The sequence below is a fragment of the Musa acuminata genome, chromosome BXJ3-6 (genome assembly GCF_036884655.1).
Source record: "Musa acuminata AAA Group cultivar baxijiao chromosome BXJ3-6, Cavendish_Baxijiao_AAA, whole genome shotgun sequence".
NCBI classification, from domain to species: Eukaryota; Viridiplantae; Streptophyta; class Magnoliopsida; order Zingiberales; family Musaceae; genus Musa; species Musa acuminata.
This window is the reverse complement of record NC_088354.1, coordinates 5,626,671-5,646,426: the sequence shown is the minus strand read 5'-3', so window position 1 is coordinate 5,646,426 and position 19,756 is coordinate 5,626,671. Positions and strand designations below refer to the sequence as shown.

The window sequence follows — 19,756 nt, the reverse complement described above, 5'->3', positions numbered from 1 at the left end:
GTCGAACGACGAAATAATCGCCAATGTAGGTATCGAACGCCGATGCTCGATAATTGTATCGATATCGACACATATATAAAGCAACGAAAGGATCATTGGACAACTGCATCGACATCGATGTAGATACAGAACGACCCTCACTTTTCATCGTCGTTCTACTCATCAACAACAGTCATCCATGATCTCAACGGCACTATCGTTCGCTATCACTAATTGAAATATTAAAATTATTTTTTTACTTTTTATTTTTATTTTTTAGTAAAACTAATGATATTAAGATAAATGAATCTATATATTTCACTTTTATAACTATAGAGATATCAATATTTTTTTTTTTAAAGATAAAAGACCATAATACGTAATTAACCCATCTTTAGATCGAGTCGTATTTATCGTCCGTTACAAAGGTTTGTCGTATCGGGTCTTTGGTTCCCTACTCCTCGACTCTGGTTCTTTTAGGAAGACGGCTTGCTTGCTCTCGCGTAGTCGCGTGCGGTGGGCATGCGGGAGATGTCGTCGGAAGAGAGTGCCACGGACGCGCCCGGCAGCCGACCTTCGGACGGCTGGAAGGGGCGCATCATTGTCCCCACTCTCCTCGCTGGTCACCCACCTCTCACTTTTTGCCCTCTTTCTCGTGAACTGTCCGTGTAATTATCAGTTCTTCTTAGATCCCAAGGATTCGATTCGATTTGTTCGATTGATTTCAGGGGTGGTCGGTGGAGGAGCCGGATTGGTCTCTAAGCACCGGAAGGTTCTCGGCACGGGCACCATCGCCGCCACCTATGCGGCCGATTTGGCCATCGTTACCGGTTGCTACTGCGGTAATCTGTCGCCTTAGTCTGTTGTTTTGGTTGAGATTAGATACCTCTGTTGCTTTGGGAATATAATCATGGTTCAGTGTGTAAAGATCAATTATTTAGGTAGAAAAATTGTTAGATTATTTCTTTTTATTATGTGTCTTGGTTCTTTCTTTTGATGCTGAGTAATTTGAAGGAAGAATATTTGTGCATTCAGGCGTTTACTGGATCATGACAATCTTATTTACTAAGTCTTTGTTCAGTTTTCCTATATATTTTTCTTACATGGATAAGATTACTTGTAATCCGCCCAAGCATAGATAAGATTACTTATAATCCCCCCAGCACACAAACTAAGTATAACGAAGCACACATCACAAAAATACAAGTGCGTCTGGTCTGAAAATGATAGATAGAGAAAAAACAGCTAAATATTGTATTCCTGGATTTATATGTATGTAATGAATTAAGCCATTGAAGTTCATAGTCTACCAAATTTCAATATGTTGGTAGAGAAGTAATGGCAAAACTACGTAGAAATTGTTTAAGAATCCCCGAAAGGCACACGATAGGTAAAATAAAAACTTAATTATCAAATAGGCCAACTTGAGATGGCATACATAATTCATAATATATCCAATATAAATTGGTTGATTACATTACAATGCCCACTTGCAAAGTGAGATGAAAAAAGGTCCAGTGTGCCAAAAATTAGAAAACTTAGGAAGCGCCAGCTGAAGTCATTGCCTGTAGACCAAGTGAGAATGCATACAAGGAATGTGGAAAAGTGGTTAAGACAAAGTACTATTCTGGAAAATTAATTTTTCATGAAATGGCCTCATCTCATTATTGATTTTGTTCCAATTTTGATCCAATCTCAGGGAAGATGTATTATGTTGTTCTATCTCTTGAGTAAGGAAAAGAAACAAAGAAGTTTAGAAAGATATATCTACCACTTTAGATATATTCTCCTATAAAAATTTAATCACTATTGAGTGTTTTGTTGACAGACCAAAGAGCTGGTTGCACAAACATGTTCTGAATGTTGAGATAGCATGGTTTAACACCCACTTTAATCATTAATGTTAGGGGCAACTTTTATTCAATAGCACATCTAGCAATATACATAGCTTAGAGACCACCAGCAAAATCTTGATTTCATCACTCCATCAAGATGCCAGAGTTAGTGATTCTAACCCAACAAGAAAACCACCAAAAGATTGGAACAAAGAGATGCCATTTCTCTCTCTTCCTTTTATCTAAAACACAAAATATCATGTTTATGTCTACAAACTTCCTATTTGTCGAAAATAAACTAAGAACGTGTTTTTTTGTTACATTCACTAAATAACTACATAGTTTTTGCTAGAATACAGCTTATAGCAGGCCCTTTAGTGATTAACAATGACCAAAGCAAGAAAGCAGGAGTAATTCTAAACCAAGAGTAACCATTCCAAACCAAAAGCATAGCTAGAATCAAAGAAATTATATTTCAACAAAGATTTTTGGATTGCAGTGTCAACTGAGGATCAGAAATGTCTCATTTTTTGAGGAACAATGATATCGACTACTTGCCCCAGTTTAGCTCCAAGAAAGAAAAAAAGATCAGGAATGAAATGCAAAGGGTTGTTCCTCAGGTCAAATCTGATGATTTGGATCGGCAATTGAACTAGGGATTAGGATTGGAGAGCTGGATCAGCTCTGGTGTTTTTTCCGTACAATAAAGTAGAACAATCTAAAAAGTCAAAACTATATTCAGAAAAATAAAACAAATAAAAATAAGAAATGTAACTATTATTTCTTTCTCTTCTTCCTCATTGTTTCTTTCTTGTATTCTTATCCTCTCCCTACTATTCTCCTCTTTTCCTTCCCTTCATTATCCTGTCTTTCTGTTCATTTTCTCTCATTATCCCATAATGAGATAAATAAAACTCATTTTCTCTCATTATTCCTGCTATTCTCTCTTATCCTCTCATTATCCTGTCTTTCCGCTTATTATCCCATAAGATGAATAAAACAAGTCGTGTTCTCTTTCTGCTCATTTTCCCTCTCTTATCTTCTTGTGCTCCAGGCAATATCATGGTTGGTGACCAGTGATTGAAAAAGGCGCTCGGGCGCTCGCCTAGGCGCTCGGGCGAGGCGAGGCGAGGCCCGAGCGCCTCGCTAATGTCCCAGGCGGCGTGCTTCAAACAGGCGTCGCCTGGGCGCTCGCCCGAGCCCAGGCGCTGGGCGCTTCGGGCGAGCGCCTGGGTAAACCAAGTGACCGAACCAGGATTTTAGGTCTAGTTCGGTCCTGGTTCGGTTGTTAGTTGGTTCAATCGAACCAACTAAACCGATATAACCCTTACCCAACCCTAACCCGTTGCCGCTCCCGATCCCGATCCCGATCTCGCTGCTCGTCGCTGTTGCTGCTCGTGCCTCCCGCGAGCCCTCCCGCGAGCCTTCCCGCTGCTCGCGACTCCCGCGAGCCCTCCCGCTGCTCGCGCCTCCCGCGAGCCTTCCCGCTGCTCGCGCCTCCCGCTCCCTTTCCCTTTCCCGCTGCCGCTGCCGTCGCTCGCCGCTGCTTCCTCGTTTCTCCGTCAGGCTCAGTATACAGTATACTCTTAATTTAATAGCATATTTTTATTTAAAAATTTAAATAATTATATTTATTAATTATATTATATATTTATATATTTTAGTGCATCGCTTCGCTCGGGCGAGCGCCTAGCACCTCGGGCGTTTTTGGACCTTGGCGCCTTTTGGCGCCTAACGCTTTTTAAATCACTGTTGGTGACACTTGCTAGTGTTCGAGTAGGGGCCTTGTGGGTCATGTGACTCATGACTTTTGAGCCTTATGTCTCCAGCTATAAGATCCTCTAAAAAGGAAAAAGGGATTAGTTGGGATGGGTTGAACCAACTTGATATCAGGTGGAGTTGGCTGATATGCTTTCTAGAATCGCTGCAACCCAAATATTGGAGTTTCAAGGTTGAGTCAGGTTCTTGATTCTACATGCTGCATGGAGTTAAATGGTCTCAAAGCAGATGAAAATCAAGAGCACTGGAAATTAGTTACCTTTTTGATTCAGAGGAAACTGATTTATGGAACATTAAACTTATACTTTTCATGGTACAAGGCAGAGTGTTTAGACATGTATAGTAGCATATGAGATATGATTAAGGATAAGAGGTTTTTACAGGCTCTGCTACTTTTCTTTTTATGGGTACTCTAAATAGGAATCTTACCTGATCTACTTTGATATTTTGTGTCACTTTATTGATGCCCTTTAGTCTTGCTGCTGTGTTTATACTGATTATTCAGGTGCACGGGAAATTGCAAGAGATGCTCGAGCTTCAGAACCCGATGACCTTTTTAATTCTGTGATAGGAGGAATTGCAAGTGGCGCTCTTCTTGGGAGGCTACAAGGTGGTGAACCTTCTTTATCATCAAACTTTTCTTGCTTAATTTCATATACATATGTACAGTATGTTAACGGAATGAATTAAGCAGATAATTTTCAAGAGAAGGTGCATAGATGGCTTAGCATTGTGTTCTTTCGGTTGAGTCTTTATTATTCGAGTTCTTTGATCTTTTATACAATTACCATAGGAAATGTGTATGGGTATAACCATTGTTGCCAAATGTGGTCAGCTAATTTCAATCTGAGTCTGTTTCTATGTGAAATGGGTTTGGCTATAGTTTTGTGAATGTAAGTTGATTCTATTATCTGTAAAACTGATGCGAATATAGGTTCTCATTCCACCATTTCTATATATTTGAATATCCAGTGCATTTTAAAGGATAAAAAACTGTTCTCGCGGATACATAAACTAATTTTTCTTTGTTATTTGTATCATAATAAAGCCATGTTGATCTGCACATCAGGTTGCATAACGATCTTCAGTTTTTCCATTTCATTGCAGGTGGTCAACTAGGAGCAGCTAAATATGCAATCATCTTCGCAGCTGCAGGGACGGCACTAGATTTCACCACCATACAGTTGAGACCCCGTTTTCAAAGCTTCAAGAACACTCTAACCAGGATCAAAAATGGAAATTCAAGCTGGAGTTTCCCAGAGTGGTCACCTATTCAAGTACTAGACGAAGAAGCTCTTGCTGCCAAGCGTGCCCGAGAACAACAATTATACGGCAAAAGAACATTTGATAAATTGAATAAAGAAGAATAAGGAGATTCAACAACTAGAAGTATGTTTTTACTTTGCAATTGTCAAGTTTCTGTCTCAGAGTTCCTCTGCAGTATGGGGACAAGTACAGCCTGAGTTCCAGACTCAAGTTTCAAGTCTACACAAATAATCTCTCTTCCATGTCATGTTAGATCTTTGCTCTTGGGATCAGGATTAAAGGATAATACGAAAGCAATTCTCAAGGATAATAATCAGCTCAGGCTGCTTGGACCTGATTCTGAATTGAGTTCCAAATCCTTTGGAATGTGAAGCTGCTGCAACCTTTCTTTTGGATCGAGGAAAGCTTTTTTTATCTTGTGCTGCTGTTCTCAAACAAGCTGTTGAGCCATGTTTACATTTATTCGCCACAATGATTGTATTTATAACATTACATATCTTTTGAATTGTTTTTAGAATATTCTTGGAAGAGCACAAAAGTCGAGCCAAAGGCATGAGAATAGTGTAATCTGAGCGAAATTATCTGCTTTAAACTTAAGAAAAGCATGGAAGATGTGTGGGAGATAAAAAAAATTGTTACAACTGGTTAACTGGTTTAATAATTTCGTTAGGTTCAAATCGATTAAAATATTTAAGTTATTGGTTCAAATTGATTAAAATATTTAAGTTAAAATTGATAGTAATATACTTATCGAATTCTTATAAGTTAATTTTAATCTTAATTTTTATAAATTAATTTTAATCAAACTTAATTTTTATGTGAAACTAGTTTCTTTATAAGTTGATTTTGATATCAAATGTTACGATTTAAATTTTAATATATTCACCGGATCTTTATAAATCAATCTTAGTCTGATCCATTTTGATACCAAATGTTACCCTCAGAAATAATATTAAATATTTTTTTATTGTAACTCAAACGACTATAGTGGCATTTTTGAGCCTTTAATTAAGGATACAAATGAATCCAATTAACTCTCAATGTGAATTCAAATTAACACTTACAGTAATCGATTCCCTCTCCTCTCTCTCTCTCTCTCAATTCTTCTTTACGAGGGATTTACATCTTCACGTCAACGAATGGTAGATCGGCGATATGTTCAGAAATAAGAAAGAGGGATGGAAAGACAGAAGAAGACCATGGAGGAAAAGATTAGAAACGGGAAGAGAGGAACGATAGATGGACGAAGACAACTAAGTCAAATAAGTCTAAGTAAAACACAATTCCTAACCATTAAAAAGATCTTAATATATTCACTCTTCCTACTAGTAAATAGTCCACGACTCACCTCTACGCAACCAAGTCAGGAGAGAGATCCTAATGGAGGGATAAATCTACCTCATCCTACCCACCGTCCCATAAACAACTTACATGGACAATCCCTACTCTCTGTTACGCAAAATGAGACTAAGTGTGATAAACCAAAGGTAAGAGTAAAATAGCTAAGTGATTGTTCGATGTATGATTGGGACTCGAATCCAATCTGAGAGCCTCTCAAGGACACAACTGGAGTGCTTTTGATATTGTGTGTTAGGTGACTCTTCGATCGAGGTAAAGAATAACATCGAGAATGGATTATTTAGCTATCATTGATTAATGTTCATCTCTATATTGGCTGTATTTTAAGTGAACGATAGGAAAGAGAGAGAGAGAGAGAGAATTAACATTAGATGAGTACGTAGTGGTGTAATTATAGATTGTAGTTATTTACCTTTCGTATTTGTTTCTATATATTAAAAAGTTAGATTGATATTATTATATTTGAAACATCTAAATCTATTTACCTTGACGTCATCAATTCTATCAGTGATAATTTTAATGTTTTAATCAGTAATAACGAATGATGATAATATTGGGGTCACGAGTGACTATTGTGGATGAGTAGAATGAGAGGACAACTATACATCTACGTCGTTGTTGACGTAATTGCCAAATGACCCTCACATCTCGTCATCACTATCATCATCCATAACAATCACCATGGCTCCGTCATCCGTCATCATTAGTTGAAATATTAAAATTATTTTTTTATCATTTATTTTTATATTTTTATTAGTAAAATCAATGATGTTAGAATAAATGAATCTATAAATTTTATTTTTATAATTATAGAGGTATTAATATAATTTTTTAAAAATATAAAGATCGAAATATTAAAGATAACTAAACTAATGTGTAATTAACCTAAGTCACAATATAACAACAACAAGGAGGCATGCAGTGTGCGAAGGATGGCGAACAGAAACCCATCTTTATTTGTTGTCTTTCTTCTTTATTGGCTGTCTTGCAATACAAGTGCGTGCCTGTGCATAAAGCTACTCCTTATTGCAAGAATCATTCATGCTCTCTTTAACGTGTTAATTATTGTGTATCAAAGGATAAATCTTCCCCACCGATTTGCACTTCAGGACTCGCTGCTACTGCATGCTACTTTGAGAGAGCATCTCGAGCAGGTCCATCTCCGGTTTCATGTCCTCGCAGCACAGCGGCATGGCTGCCATGTCTTCCCACTCCATCGCCACCTCCACCTCCACCTCCGTCTGCAAGCTCTTGTCAACGTCTGCACCGCAACCGAGCTGGTCCAAGAAATAACCGAAGTCATAACTCTCACACGGGACGGCCTTCTCCTCCTCCTCCTCCTCGTCGAACAGCAGGCTGGCCATGACGTCGCTGAAGTCGCATGCAGGGACCAAGTTATCGTCGCTGTTCGGGGAGGCATCTGCGGCAGCGCTCAACTCCTCCACCGCGCCCGCCGTCGCCGCCTTCGAGTTTCCGCTGCTGGCTTTACGCCTCCTCGTGGACGGTGCGGAGCTCAGGGCCAAGCTTTTGATGTAGTTCTGCAGGAGCATGCCGGACTTGGGGTTCTTCCTGTTGCGGCACCGCCGCCGGGCGAACTGCCTTCGCTTGGTTGCGTTCCAGTGGTTCTTGATGGAGTTCTCCGTCCTCCCAGGGAGCCTCTTAGCGATCTCAGCCCATTTGTTGCCGACTTCGGTGTGAGCTTGAATCAGAATCTTGTCTTCCTCGTCACTCCATGTATCTTTCTGGATGAATACAATGAACACAGCATATTGTCTTATATGTTGACGTATATGAATGCATGTAAACAACTTAAAAGAGTTTAGGTTGATATTTAAAGCTATTATTTTTAGATTTCAAGGATGCACTATGAAGAAGAGAGCCCATTAATTGATACTTGAGATCGAGTAAAATCCTATTAATATTCATGAACAAACTTAAAAGAATAAGAAATACATCTCTGTTGTGATATCCGGATTGGTTAGTGCATTGTTGCACGAGTTATAGATCTCATATTGGAATCCATATATGCTACTGAATCTAATAGAACTGTCTTCCATACAGCAGTAAATTGTTGTGCTTCTTCGAAACATAATGATGGCATTCGTGAACAAACTTGAATTCTATAGAATCTTAGTCCCACGATTGTGTAACACATATGAACAGGGCATCATCTTATCTTCATATTTAGCAGCCCTCGAATGATGTTTAGGAGTAGGTGTGTCAATTAAGTAGATGGATGGATCATGGAGAAGAAAAGAGATCATAGCAAGATATTTGATCTAATGATGCAAATGAGAGTGTATGTAAAACCTTGATGTTTGGCCTCAGATGGTTGTGCCATCTTTCTCTGCATTGCTTTCCTATTCTTCCATGCAGCATCTGAGCAATGTGAGACCACTTCCTCAATCCATGCTGCTCCACCAGACTTATCAGCAATCTGCAGCATGCATTCATGAATCAGCAATCAATAGCTGATACGGAAGAGAAAGGAAAAGACTTGCCTGTCTTCTTCAGCAGTCCATTGGCCTTTCACCACGCTGGTCTTCTTCTGTCCTTTACCCCCACTTCTTCTCGCAGGCATGGCCTTCTTGTTCTTCTCGACCTCCATCTGGGGCGGCTTGTTGTTGACCACACTGGACAGCTCATCGGGGTAGCTGAAGTCGATGGGAGTCTCGAGAGAGGGAGTCATCGAAACCATGCTAACATCTTCTGGCTCCACATGATCGCCATTCGTGCTCTCTGCGATGTAGCAAGGCAACCCCAGGCTTTGGATGTCTTCAATGGGCACCATGTTCTGTGTGTCATCCAATGGTGGAGAGAGATGTTGAGGACAGAAGCCATCGAAGCCACAAGGGAAGCCATTGGCGATGCTGTGAAATGGATCATCCAGCCGGTAATTGAAATCTTGGTGCCCATTGGGATGGCATGCTTCCAACAATCCGTCGCCCATGTCGACCTTGAAGCACCCAAAGTCCATGGGGAAGAGAGAGAGAGAGAGAGAGAGATGTCACCATGTACAGGGCTGCATGCTATATCAACTGAAACCTACAAGAAGGATGTCTATTGTTACTATGTGGTGTAATTAGGGGAGGTGAGTTAATAGAGGATGTTAGTAAAGTGGAATTAAGCTGCTTTAATAGCAGTGTTAATGAGAAAATATACTTCATTAAGAAAGTTAGAGGGCTTTAGCTTCAGTTCTCACTTCCTCAAATCACTCAATGAAACATGAGAAACTGCGGCATATGGGAAAATTCTCCAGCACTCTTCTATGCTGCTAGACAAGGCATCATAAAATGCAAATTTAATGGGGCTGCTTTAAAGTGTTTTTATGACTGTGTAAGTAATAGAATTCAAGTCAGCATTTATATATAATATATCTTCCCTGTACGCTTTATTTTCTACTGCTTCTCCTTCCTGTGTAGAAACCAAAAAATATTCTTGTGATGTATCATAGAGTATTTTGATAATTCTCCTTCGATACTATGTTTATATCATCTCAATATGGTGAAATCTTGACAATGAAATGAATCAAGAAGAAGATGGTTAACATCTTCTAATTAATGTGCCATTAGAGCATGGGCCAAATGGAGATTCGATGCTATAGTATTTTTCAGATTTCGATGTGGTCCGAACTTTTCGATTATAAGTAGATGAGCCCTAAGGGTGTTTTGCAGAGAGAGTGAACATAATAACCACATATATCAGTGTCTTTGAATGGCTTGCTTGGAATATCCTCCCCTCCTCCCTCATGGTATCCTGCTACACCAGATTGTGACACATAAAACAAATTGGTAGGGGCTCCACGGTTCATCCCTCTCCACCAACTTTAACACTTGGGAGTTGGAGACTGCCACGGCTGGGAAGACTGATGGATCTGTAGCACTAAGTGGTTGGTCTTCGGGCATATGCATCTTTGTCTTCGCTGCCATTTGGGATCTCACTTTGAGCTGCAAAATTAAAATTGTGTACAGTGTTAGGTCCATGAAAGCAACTTTGCACTTAGTATTATTTGCACATAAGTGTCAGGCAGGATCTTTTTGTATTTTTTTCTCCCTCTCACAAAAAACGACTACCATTCAACACTTGCAAATCAATTCAAAGGTTTCGATCCATTCGTTATGGATCTCAGGTGCTCCAAAGGTCTCCTAAGAGATCACTTTCCATGCAAAGCATGGAACCTTGCCTTGCCATATATTTTATTGTTCCTCTCTATGGTTTCTACAATGTGGCTACAAAATTTCAGTGCAAGACAGTTATTTTTCCAGAAAAAAAAATTATTCAACTTCTATTTTCCAGAAAAAAATTATATTCAACGAATTATTTGCAAACGAGCAAGCTCTGAAGGTAAATATGCAAGCCGAGTAGTTGATCACCTCACCAACTCATATGGTATTTGCTATAAAAAAAAAATCTGCCATTTAAATAAATGTTAATATAAGGTTCGCATTGCCATTTATACCTTGGGCTTCCGACATGGTTCTTGCAGAAGGCTCTGACCAATCTTTGTACTAACCTTGAGTGTTACGGAGTCCAGGAGATTTTTAACTTGATAGTGAAAAGGCAAGTAGGCAGCTTTGAGCACACTTTTCTACTTCTGCAATCTTTAGATGTTGAAAGAGCTCAGTTGAGTGACAACCCCCAAGACGGTTTTCCAAAAATTCTTGGAATCTGCATATCATCATACCAAGCTTCAAATTTACATGTTTTGACAACGCTGGGTTTGTCAATCTATTCTTGTTGTTTTCCTGGAGAACACTTCCATCCCAAGATTGTGTAACTACCATTTCAGCATTAAGTTCCACCGAAATCATAACAAAGAGGCACTGGATAATATGTTAAATAGGAAAAACAAAGTAGGAAACTGAGATGGCAGGAGAAGTAGCCCTTCAACTCTCTTTCATAGTCAGTTGCATAAAAGAAATTGTCATTTTGCCAAATTCATCCATGCCATGCTTTATTATGCCGTCGGTAAATGTTTAAATGTATGCTAAAATAATTTTAGCTAGTAGTCCTTGAAAGTTGAAATAATTTGCCTCTTTTCGAGCACCAAAACTCAATCATTACCAGAGATCAGGCAGGTAGACTGCAACCAAATCCTAAATCTAAACACTAGACTCAACCCACTAAAGCCGTTTTTACTCGATAGAGTAGTGAAGCTGATTTGAAATAATTGGGACATCAGGGCTTCTTGCTGTTCTACTTGATAAAGTAAAAAAATTATTTCAGGTCAAATAATATTGTAGAGTGTAAACTGGCAGAAGCAACAATGACTTTAAACTAGTATGGGTTGTTGGTAAAGGTAGGGCCTACAGTTTGGTAGCAACAAGTTACTTTCTGCTGCCTTCATCAGCAACTTATACGGGTGAATAGAAAACCAGCATTTGCAACTGTTATATGTGACTGAAACCAGCTTTAGATCATAAAACTATGATGAATAAACTGATTACAGCTAAGTTAAGAAGAATATCAGCCAACAAGCTATGGTACATACTTGTAGACAAGTAGTTTCAGTAAAGAAACAAACAAAGAAACAAACAAAAAGTGCTCATAAGAAGAATTGATGAAATAAATTTCACTGCCGGTGGATGGTGAAATGAATATCAAATCATAAATATGGTGAAACAAAAAGTGCTCATTTGAATTTTCTACAAATGGAGAATTAGCCAATGAAAAATTGTAATAGCTAGCATGGACAAAAAGCTTTTGATCAGGCTTCTAAAAGATTGCAGTTAAGCTAGACACAAGAAAAATCCTTTCATGACAAATAAAAGAAAATGTGAAGCAAGATCAATATCTTTTATAATAGAACTATGACCTATGGAAGCATGTCTCCAAAAATCATCAAATCATAGCATAATTAAGAATCTTTGGTTAACTTGCTAAGACCTCCAGGAATTTTAACACAAGTTTAAAGCTACTGTTTTGTCATGCTCAAAGCATCATTAAAATTAAGGTCAGAATGGTCACAAATGTCTATCAGAAGTGGCTTTTCACCAAGATGGAACCAATAGTTTGTGGAAATGCACCAGAACAGTTCATTGACCCAATATATTCTTATCAAATCCTATCAGATCATTTTAGAGTCTTTAGTACTCTTGTTTGGATATATTAATTTTTATAAAAATGGGAATATGATCATATATCATTTGCATACACGTGTAATTTCATTATTGAGAATAGTGAGCAAGACAGGGGACCAAATAATGGGATAAATTCAAAACAAGTGAACTGACTTTTAGTGTTATCCTCTTTGTTCTTTTCTTGTTTTTACATTTGTTCTTTCAACCTATCCACTCTTAAGCAAATTTTCTTGTTCAAGATAATCCATATCCCAACAATATTTTCTATTTTTAATAATATTTCACAAGAAAATTTCAAGAAATTTTTTTTTTCTAAAGAACATTTTTCAATGAAAAATAAAAATTATTTTCCTAGAAAACTAGGTGATCCACTTTTCTAATTTTATTTATGTAATCTTCAGTAAACAAATTATCTCCTAGCACACTCGACCTTCTTTTCTCTCTCTCTCTCTCTCTCTCTCTCTCTATTTTTTGACACCACCGATATACAACTTAACCCCAAATCTAAGTTTTTAAGTGTAATGGAGTGCAGACATGTGATTTCACCCTAGCTCGGTTTGATTAGTGCACCAATGATGCCAGTTGGTAGGGGTTTGCAACCTAGCACTAAACTTTAGTATAGACAGTAATATAGTGTTTTTATAATTGAACTTCTGGTTAAATCAAGCATGAATTCAAAGGGATCCAACTAAGATTCACATGGTTTAAGTCAAATTAGCACAAATCTAACCTAAACCTACCCAGCGGATCTAATCTAGATTTGTGTATATCTAACCTAAATTTAGATCCATAAGGATGAAACCTAAATTGACATGGGATCTACAAGTCCGTATGGTTGTACATTGCTTGTGATTCATTATTAAAGTTATGTGCATGCACTAATTCTAGCATTTTCAGATATCCTAGTTTTGTTATTTTTGCTTGAAACACAAAAAAATAGGAGAAACGATTTGGGTACTAACTCAAACTATGAACTGGTGCAACTCGGTACCGGTATCCTACCAGCATGAGATGAGGTCATAATCAGTGGCAAACCAACATTTTGAATCCTGGTTATGAGACAGCAGAATACTAACAAGTAATCATGACCTATAATTAATATGGTCCCACACCAACATTCCGAGCAAAGTGAAGTATTTATATTTTTTGGGAATAGAGGAAGGAAAAGAAAAGAAAGGAAAAATAATAATAAAGATAATAAAAATTAACTACGACTCATTCTACCTCAAACAGTATCTCTTAAGGATGAAGAGTTCACACTTTCACGCGTCTCATTTCGGAGGAATTGAAATTAGTCCAATAAGTTATCTGTTTTCTATCTTCCTTTCCTCTCTTCCCAAATTATGCTACTACCTAAACCCCAAACTACTAAGAACCTTTGTTAGAGCTAACCAACAACAGAGACCAGTGGACAACCTCACAATGAAGTCAAGCTAGTCACAAAGAGAGGCACCGATGTCATTCTTCCTCCTCAAAACCAATGTCTTTAGATTTGCACTACTTATTCTTTCATTGTTTGAATTAAGATTTCTATGAATTGAACATGTTTTGTCTAATTCTCCCCATCTATCCCTTCTTTTTTTCTCTTTTAATCAACTCTCTTCTAAATCCTTAAGCCTTATCACTCTTTAGGATTGTCCCAAGTCAACCTCTCTTTTATAGTTTTATTAGACAAAATAACTACTTTAACATCACCCTTTTCTAAATTAAGAGAAGTGCTTAAAATTACCATTTCTCAAAGCATGAAGATTACTTAGGATCTTTAGCATCCAGTACCTCTACCTCTCCAGTTATGTGCTCATTCTTGACTGATAATGCAAAATCAAACCTAGACAACTGGGTTAGTGCAATTCCATCAGCATTGTTGGGAAATTTGGACTGTTTTCGCCAAAAGGAGGTAAACAATAATCATCCTGCTAGAACTTGCTTCTTGTTCACTATTATATAAGATCAATCCATTGACAACCAAATAAAGCAATTCTATATAAACACAGTCTAGAATAAAAGTCAAGGAAATCTGTCAACAGTCGCTGAACTGAAGTGCTCTATTGGAGGGTTAGATCTACCCCACACACGAGGTGAACACCATTACACTTCAAAACAACTAATTTTATTAATGTTTTGATTTACTTCACAGGGTCCTAGTTCGTCAGAAGAAAAAAAGGTTTTAATTTACTTCATTTATAGGTTTAACACCATATATCCATAAAAAATCAACACTTTGTAGGAATAAAAAGCATGGGAAAATAAATAGGACAAATTCTCAGTTGAGGATGAGGACAACAATAAAACAAGGAGAGGAACACAGAGAATGGGGAACAGAATCATGTTACGGGTATCTGCCTCTCGTTACATTTATATCAAAAGTTAGGTTTGAGAGAAGTGTATGCTTTTTATAAAAAAATGTATTAAAATTCTAACATTTTGTATTATTTCCTAAATCAAAATTTCTTTTATAGTTAAGTATGAAACATGCTCCTGCTAATCCTCATGTATCTTGCAAGTCTCTCTCTCTCTCTCTCCCCTTCTGTTTTAAAGAAATAAAAGCTAAGGGGTGAAATTCAAAATTATCATGTAAAAGTTGCATCTCTCAAGTCTTTCATTTAAATGCATATGAGTATTCATTATATAGCTATCCACCTTAGATAACCTCGTAAATGCCCAATCTATAATCTCCATGACCAAATCCACTATCAATCCTACAAAGGCCATCTCTATGTCATTCAATCTTATTTCACATTTGCATGTCATATTTGGAGATAGTGATTTTGTTTGAGCATTAACAACTGCTTGATTTCTTGGTTTGCAATGCAACAATAATGAAATAAAAATCAGCACTTCCTCAATCCTGTCCTGTAAACAAAACCTGTTACCAGATATTATAACTTTTACTATTAACAAATATGATATCATCCTCCTGCTATGTGGTTTTGACAATTATTGGTATTACAGTACAAACTTCAAAGGAAATTGATCTTAAACAATGTTATATACACAAGATGTTTCATCAAAGATTATTCACTTCTAGAACTAGAAGTTAGATTGTCTATTAAAGTGATGACTATTTCTAGCCTTTTGATCATTTAGTTAGATATTGTATATCAATCTTTAGACACTACCATAACAATCAAGCTAAATTACAAAAAAGTGCTCTCAAACTCTGTTGCATAACTTTGGAATTTTCTTGTCTCCTGTTGCATTTAATAAATTTGAAGACTCAATAATGACGGATGATAGTACTTCTCAGAGATACCTTTTTGTTCTGGAACATGTAACTCTTTAGTAAAATTCATCTTTGTTTTTGAAGTTATTACATGAATATTATTCTTTCAAACATGCTGGTCAATCATTGTTACAGATTCCAACTATGCATATCTACCAAATTTCAGTTATCTATGCAACAGCATATATCTTCAACCATGTGGAAACATGGCTTTTTGTACTCACATGTAGTTGATTATCTCTCCAAATAAGAAGGTAATTCCTATAAACAGAACCATCGCCATAAAATTCCAACTTAATATAATATTTACTATCACACAACAAATTAACATATAACTTATCCAACTTGCTTATCTTTCAAATATTTAGTTCCAGCATCTACAAAGATATAAAACTATAATAGACTTCATAAATCTTGAGATTGTTGTTCAACTTGCATCAATAAGTTGAACAATTTCTTTCCTCGCTTTTGCTTTATTAGTTAAATATGTGAAAACCGGTCCATGTTGAGTAGTCAGATATTCTTGAAAACACATATGCTATACAATTCCTTCATCATATGTGATAAGTAGTATAGATTGTCAACTTCTACCCTTTAAAAGATCATTCAGGTTTCTAATAACATAAACACTTATCACTTGCATTCTTGCAAAATGTAACAAGATGTACTCAAAGTGATGCTATGCCTACATCACTCTTGAATTTGTTTCTGTAGTGTCATTGTCATTCACAAATTTTGCTTCACAAGCCATCCATATTTGTCTACAATGTTAATTATTTCATCCAAAATTATGTAATATTTTCTCCTGATGCTATGCTAGTTTCACAGAACCTCTTAAAACTCATTTATAAATCCTTCTCAGTAATATTTTTTAATGATTGCATGCTTATGTCAATTTAATATGATTGCTGTATACAGAATTTACATTTTGACTCAGACAAACATGCTTGTTTAATTCAGTAAAAATATCATAGATTTAGATAACAACCAATAATATTTATCTAGAGACCAAATTTTTATTCCTACACTGCCTAAATCAAATGACAAAAGTTCTTAGAAACAAAAAAACCAGATGTACTGGATACATACCATAAAAGAATGTTTAGACAATTAGATATGTAAGTAATGTCATTAGACTCCACAATACCCACAAAGCTTTTTGTGAACATAGTTCTTATGACAAGCAACCCGATCCACACTTGTTGAAAGATAAAATAATTTTGCCCTTAAAAAAGGAACCTAACAGAACCAGACTAACAACAGTACCCGACAGTAGATGAAAAGTCAACTTTGTAGAGAAGAAGCTGTCATTATATGGATGGTAAAAAATGAAACAGGTAAAAAATAATTATAGATTATATGAGAAAAATGCAAATTGAAAATAGTCTAATAAATTGAAAGCTTTTAGGCGCATGTATCTCACACAGACTACGAACGACACTTTTATTCCTGTGATGTATAAACAAGACAAGCTGAGGGCAGAAAACTGCCTTCTAGTGTATTCATTTAACAGGAAATCAAGTGTAAATAGTTTATAGCTGTCCTGTCCAATAGGGAAGATACCTGCCAAATCTAGAACCAAAAGAAACATGTGGAATTTGACTTCCAAAGATACAATAGGCAGGAAAAACTTCATTACCAATTAATCTACGCAAAAAAACATTACTGATACTAGATATCAAGTCCAAAATTGGACGACAGCATAAACAGCCATAATGCAACAACGTGAACTGGAGAAGACTGTATGAGCAACTGCAGTGTCACTAATGCATAACTAGTGTAAATAGTATAAAGTGTAGTAAATGAAAAGTTGGGATTAGATGTGAATTATCCTATATGTTAAGGCACATAAAATTTGAAATGTTTTGCTGAATAGTTCATGTATCTTAGGTACTCCCTCAAGCTATGTCACCTTATAATCAAATTCATCGTAATTCATGGCAGGGATTACTGAAAGGGAAACACGTAGAGCTGGATCGTTCCTGATCATATATTGATTTGAAAGAAGCATAAACAACAATAGTTGAGCATTAGACCAGTAAATCATGCTTTTATTTAGCTAAATTGAGCATTCACTTAAACTAGAGAGATTGAAGCTCCAAACCATTGGAGAAGCTAACTACTGGCTTCGGGATAGAAAACGTGTGCGTTACATAGAGAGTAATGATCCTAAAGTCCAAATTTTGAGGATAAAAAAGACTAAAGAAGTAAAGAAAGAAAGTTCTCAACTTGGCCTATATCGAACTCCGATCACCATGATTTCACAAATCGAATGCAACTAACAAGAAATATCGAACGATGGACAAGAACGAATCATTCGGGAAACTGAATGGCCAGGGATCGAAGCGATAAAGAAACAAACCTGGAGGGTTTCCGGGCAAAGAAGACGCTCCATCACGAGGGCGAGCGAGCCAGGTGACGACGAGAAAGAGCACGCTGGTACACACAGCCATGGCCGCTCCCATGATTGCGGACCGGCGTGCTCTCTCTCGTTGTCAACCCGACATGCGAGCATCTGCCAACAGCAGCAGCACACAATCCACTGCAACCACCCTAATCTCGATCCGAAGAACAAGAAAGAGCAAAAAGAACATCAATCGGATTCCGGAATCGTTCATCTCCGAATCCAGCGGAAGACAATCGAAACCCTCGACCCTCAAATCACGGGGAAGTTCTTCGCCCAAGGTAGAACAAGCCGAAGAAGAATCGGAGACCGAAGTCGAGCTAAAAGGTCAAGGCAACGAGAGAAAGAGGAGGTCGAAAGGAGAAGACGAACCGAAGGGAGGAGCAGCGGCTGATGAGGACGATGGGATGGAGAGCGCATCGTCTCCCCACCCGGCCGTCCTTTTAACAAGTGGGGTTGGAGTTACGGAGCCGGTAAAATATTATTAATTCCGATGGACCAAAAATTAACTGGCGGGTAAAATTGCGTCATCGTCCTGCGACCTGTCCACCTCGGTGGGGCCCATGAATAGGAAAGGATACGAAAGTGGGTGATGGCAGCGGGGGTGACTTGGTTTGCGGTGAAAACCCGGGGTGGTGATGTGGTGTCCGGCGCGGTAGGACGGAGGACCGTGTCGGGACGAGTGAGCGGTCGAAACGTGTCGCGCCGGAGGTACGGAACCATCCCCGCTCATTGTCTGTAATTACGAGAGTGCCACCACGGCGACGGACGCGACGTCGTCCTCCGCAGTGGTGTCGGAAATCATCGTGCGTTATCCCTGCGATCGATATGCACACCCTTGCTTTTGCGTATCTGCACCCTATTGATGGAGTGATTGGCTGTGTTGTAGAGGACTCTCATCCCACTACACCAAGTCTTTGAGTGCACAAAGACACAGTGTCCTAACACTATTGGAACAAAGAGTCCATTAGAATGTCTATATTATTCAAAAAAGATAAGTTTGCATGCCTTGTGACGGGTGATTTGTACACTTTTGGGCACAGGTGACTTGCACAGCAGATTCTGTGCTGGGGAAAGGCGTTCATGGATCCAACATGTTTGTACCATCTCTCTCCAGAAAGATTCCTTGTCCAAGTTCTGTTACAGTGTCTCGATCCCATGTCCACAGCTTTGATACTGCCTGTTGTGTCCTTTTTATAGGGGAAGAACTGCGGATGGTGTACGAGTGGTCATGCGTGCATGAGTTGCGTTACGGACGTCGACGCCGATAGCACACCGATGACTAACGCGCGACTTCATGCCTTGGCCGAGAGAGACGGGACACGGGATGCGTCGCGTCACGCCCCGGCGCATCAGCCGCGAGAGGGCGGTGACGTCGTGGCGAGGGAGGGACGCACCTCACGTGTTCGGTGGCTTGGCCGAGACACGAGAGCCGTTGGCCCCGTATCGCGATTCCAAATATCTTGGACACCTCGATCCCTGGGAAGAGAAGGGAATAATCCACGAGCGACGGGACACGAAAAGCGTCGAGTCACACCCACGCATCAGTCGCGAGAGAATGGAGGCGTGGGGCCCCACGTCCGGGGACGGAGCAGGGACGCGCCTCGTGTTTGATGGCTCGGCCCATCGTCGCGACGCTCCAAAGACTTTGGACACTTCCCCCTCTTGAAAGAGAATAATACAATCCACGAGCGACGGGACACGGAAGGCGTCGCGTTGTCTCTCGGCGCATCAGCCACGGGAGGAAGAGAGCGTTGGGGCCCACGTCCGGGCAGGAAGCAGGGACGTGCCTCACGTGTTTGGTGGCTCTGCCAGGACACAAGAGCCGCTG

General features: G+C 38.7%; 2 protein-coding genes and 1 long non-coding RNA gene across 3 annotated transcripts; 1 reads left to right on the top strand and 2 right to left on the bottom strand.

Moving 5' to 3' along the window:
* The first annotated feature begins 427 nt into the window (after positions 1-427).
* LOC135640300 (uncharacterized) lies at positions 428-5,163 on the top strand. The gene is made up of 4 exons (XM_065154608.1): positions 428-601; positions 708-821; positions 4,099-4,203; positions 4,701-5,163. Exons 1-4 carry the CDS (start codon positions 502-504, stop codon positions 4,961-4,963), a joined length of 582 nt encoding a protein of 193 aa, XP_065010680.1. The 5' UTR covers positions 428-501; the 3' UTR covers positions 4,964-5,163.
* A 2,089-nt stretch (positions 5,164-7,252) lies between these two features.
* Positions 7,253-9,296, bottom strand: LOC103988262 (transcription factor MYB98-like). The gene is made up of 3 exons (XM_009406812.2): positions 8,720-9,296; positions 8,529-8,655; positions 7,253-7,960 (listed from the first exon to the last, which is right to left on the bottom strand). The coding sequence occupies exons 1-3, from the start codon at positions 9,193-9,195 to the stop codon at positions 7,337-7,339; spliced, it is 1,227 nt and encodes a 408-aa protein (XP_009405087.2). The 5' UTR covers positions 9,196-9,296; the 3' UTR covers positions 7,253-7,336.
* A 446-nt stretch (positions 9,297-9,742) lies between these two features.
* On the bottom strand, positions 9,743-18,323 carry LOC135639903 (uncharacterized). Its single transcript, XR_010497073.1, has 3 exons — positions 17,884-18,323; positions 10,678-10,886; positions 9,743-10,165 (listed from the first exon to the last, which is right to left on the bottom strand). It is a non-coding gene; the product is annotated as an uncharacterized LOC135639903 (long non-coding RNA).
* Between the last annotated feature and the right edge of the window lie 1,433 nt (positions 18,324-19,756).

Excerpts from the sequence above, each read along its gene's own strand:
- LOC103988262 (XM_009406812.2), bottom strand. The coding sequence starts at position 9,195 with ATGGACTTTGGGTGCTTCAAGGTCGACATGGGCGACGGATTGTTGGAA. Across the intron at positions 8,656-8,719 it reads TGGACTGCTGAAGAAGACAG|ATTGCTGATAAGTCTGGTGG; the intron begins GCAAGTCTTTTC and ends TGCATGCTGCAG. Across the intron at positions 7,961-8,528 it reads ATCTGAGGCCAAACATCAAG|AAAGATACATGGAGTGACGA; the intron begins GTTTTACATACA and ends GTATTCATCCAG.
- LOC135640300 (XM_065154608.1), top strand. The coding sequence starts at position 502 with ATGCGGGAGATGTCGTCGGAAGAGAGTGCCACGGACGCGCCCGGCAGC. Across the intron at positions 822-4,098 it reads CGTTACCGGTTGCTACTGCG|GTGCACGGGAAATTGCAAGA; the intron begins GTAATCTGTCGC and ends CTGATTATTCAG. Across the intron at positions 4,204-4,700 it reads TCTTCTTGGGAGGCTACAAG|GTGGTCAACTAGGAGCAGCT; the intron begins GTGGTGAACCTT and ends ATTTCATTGCAG.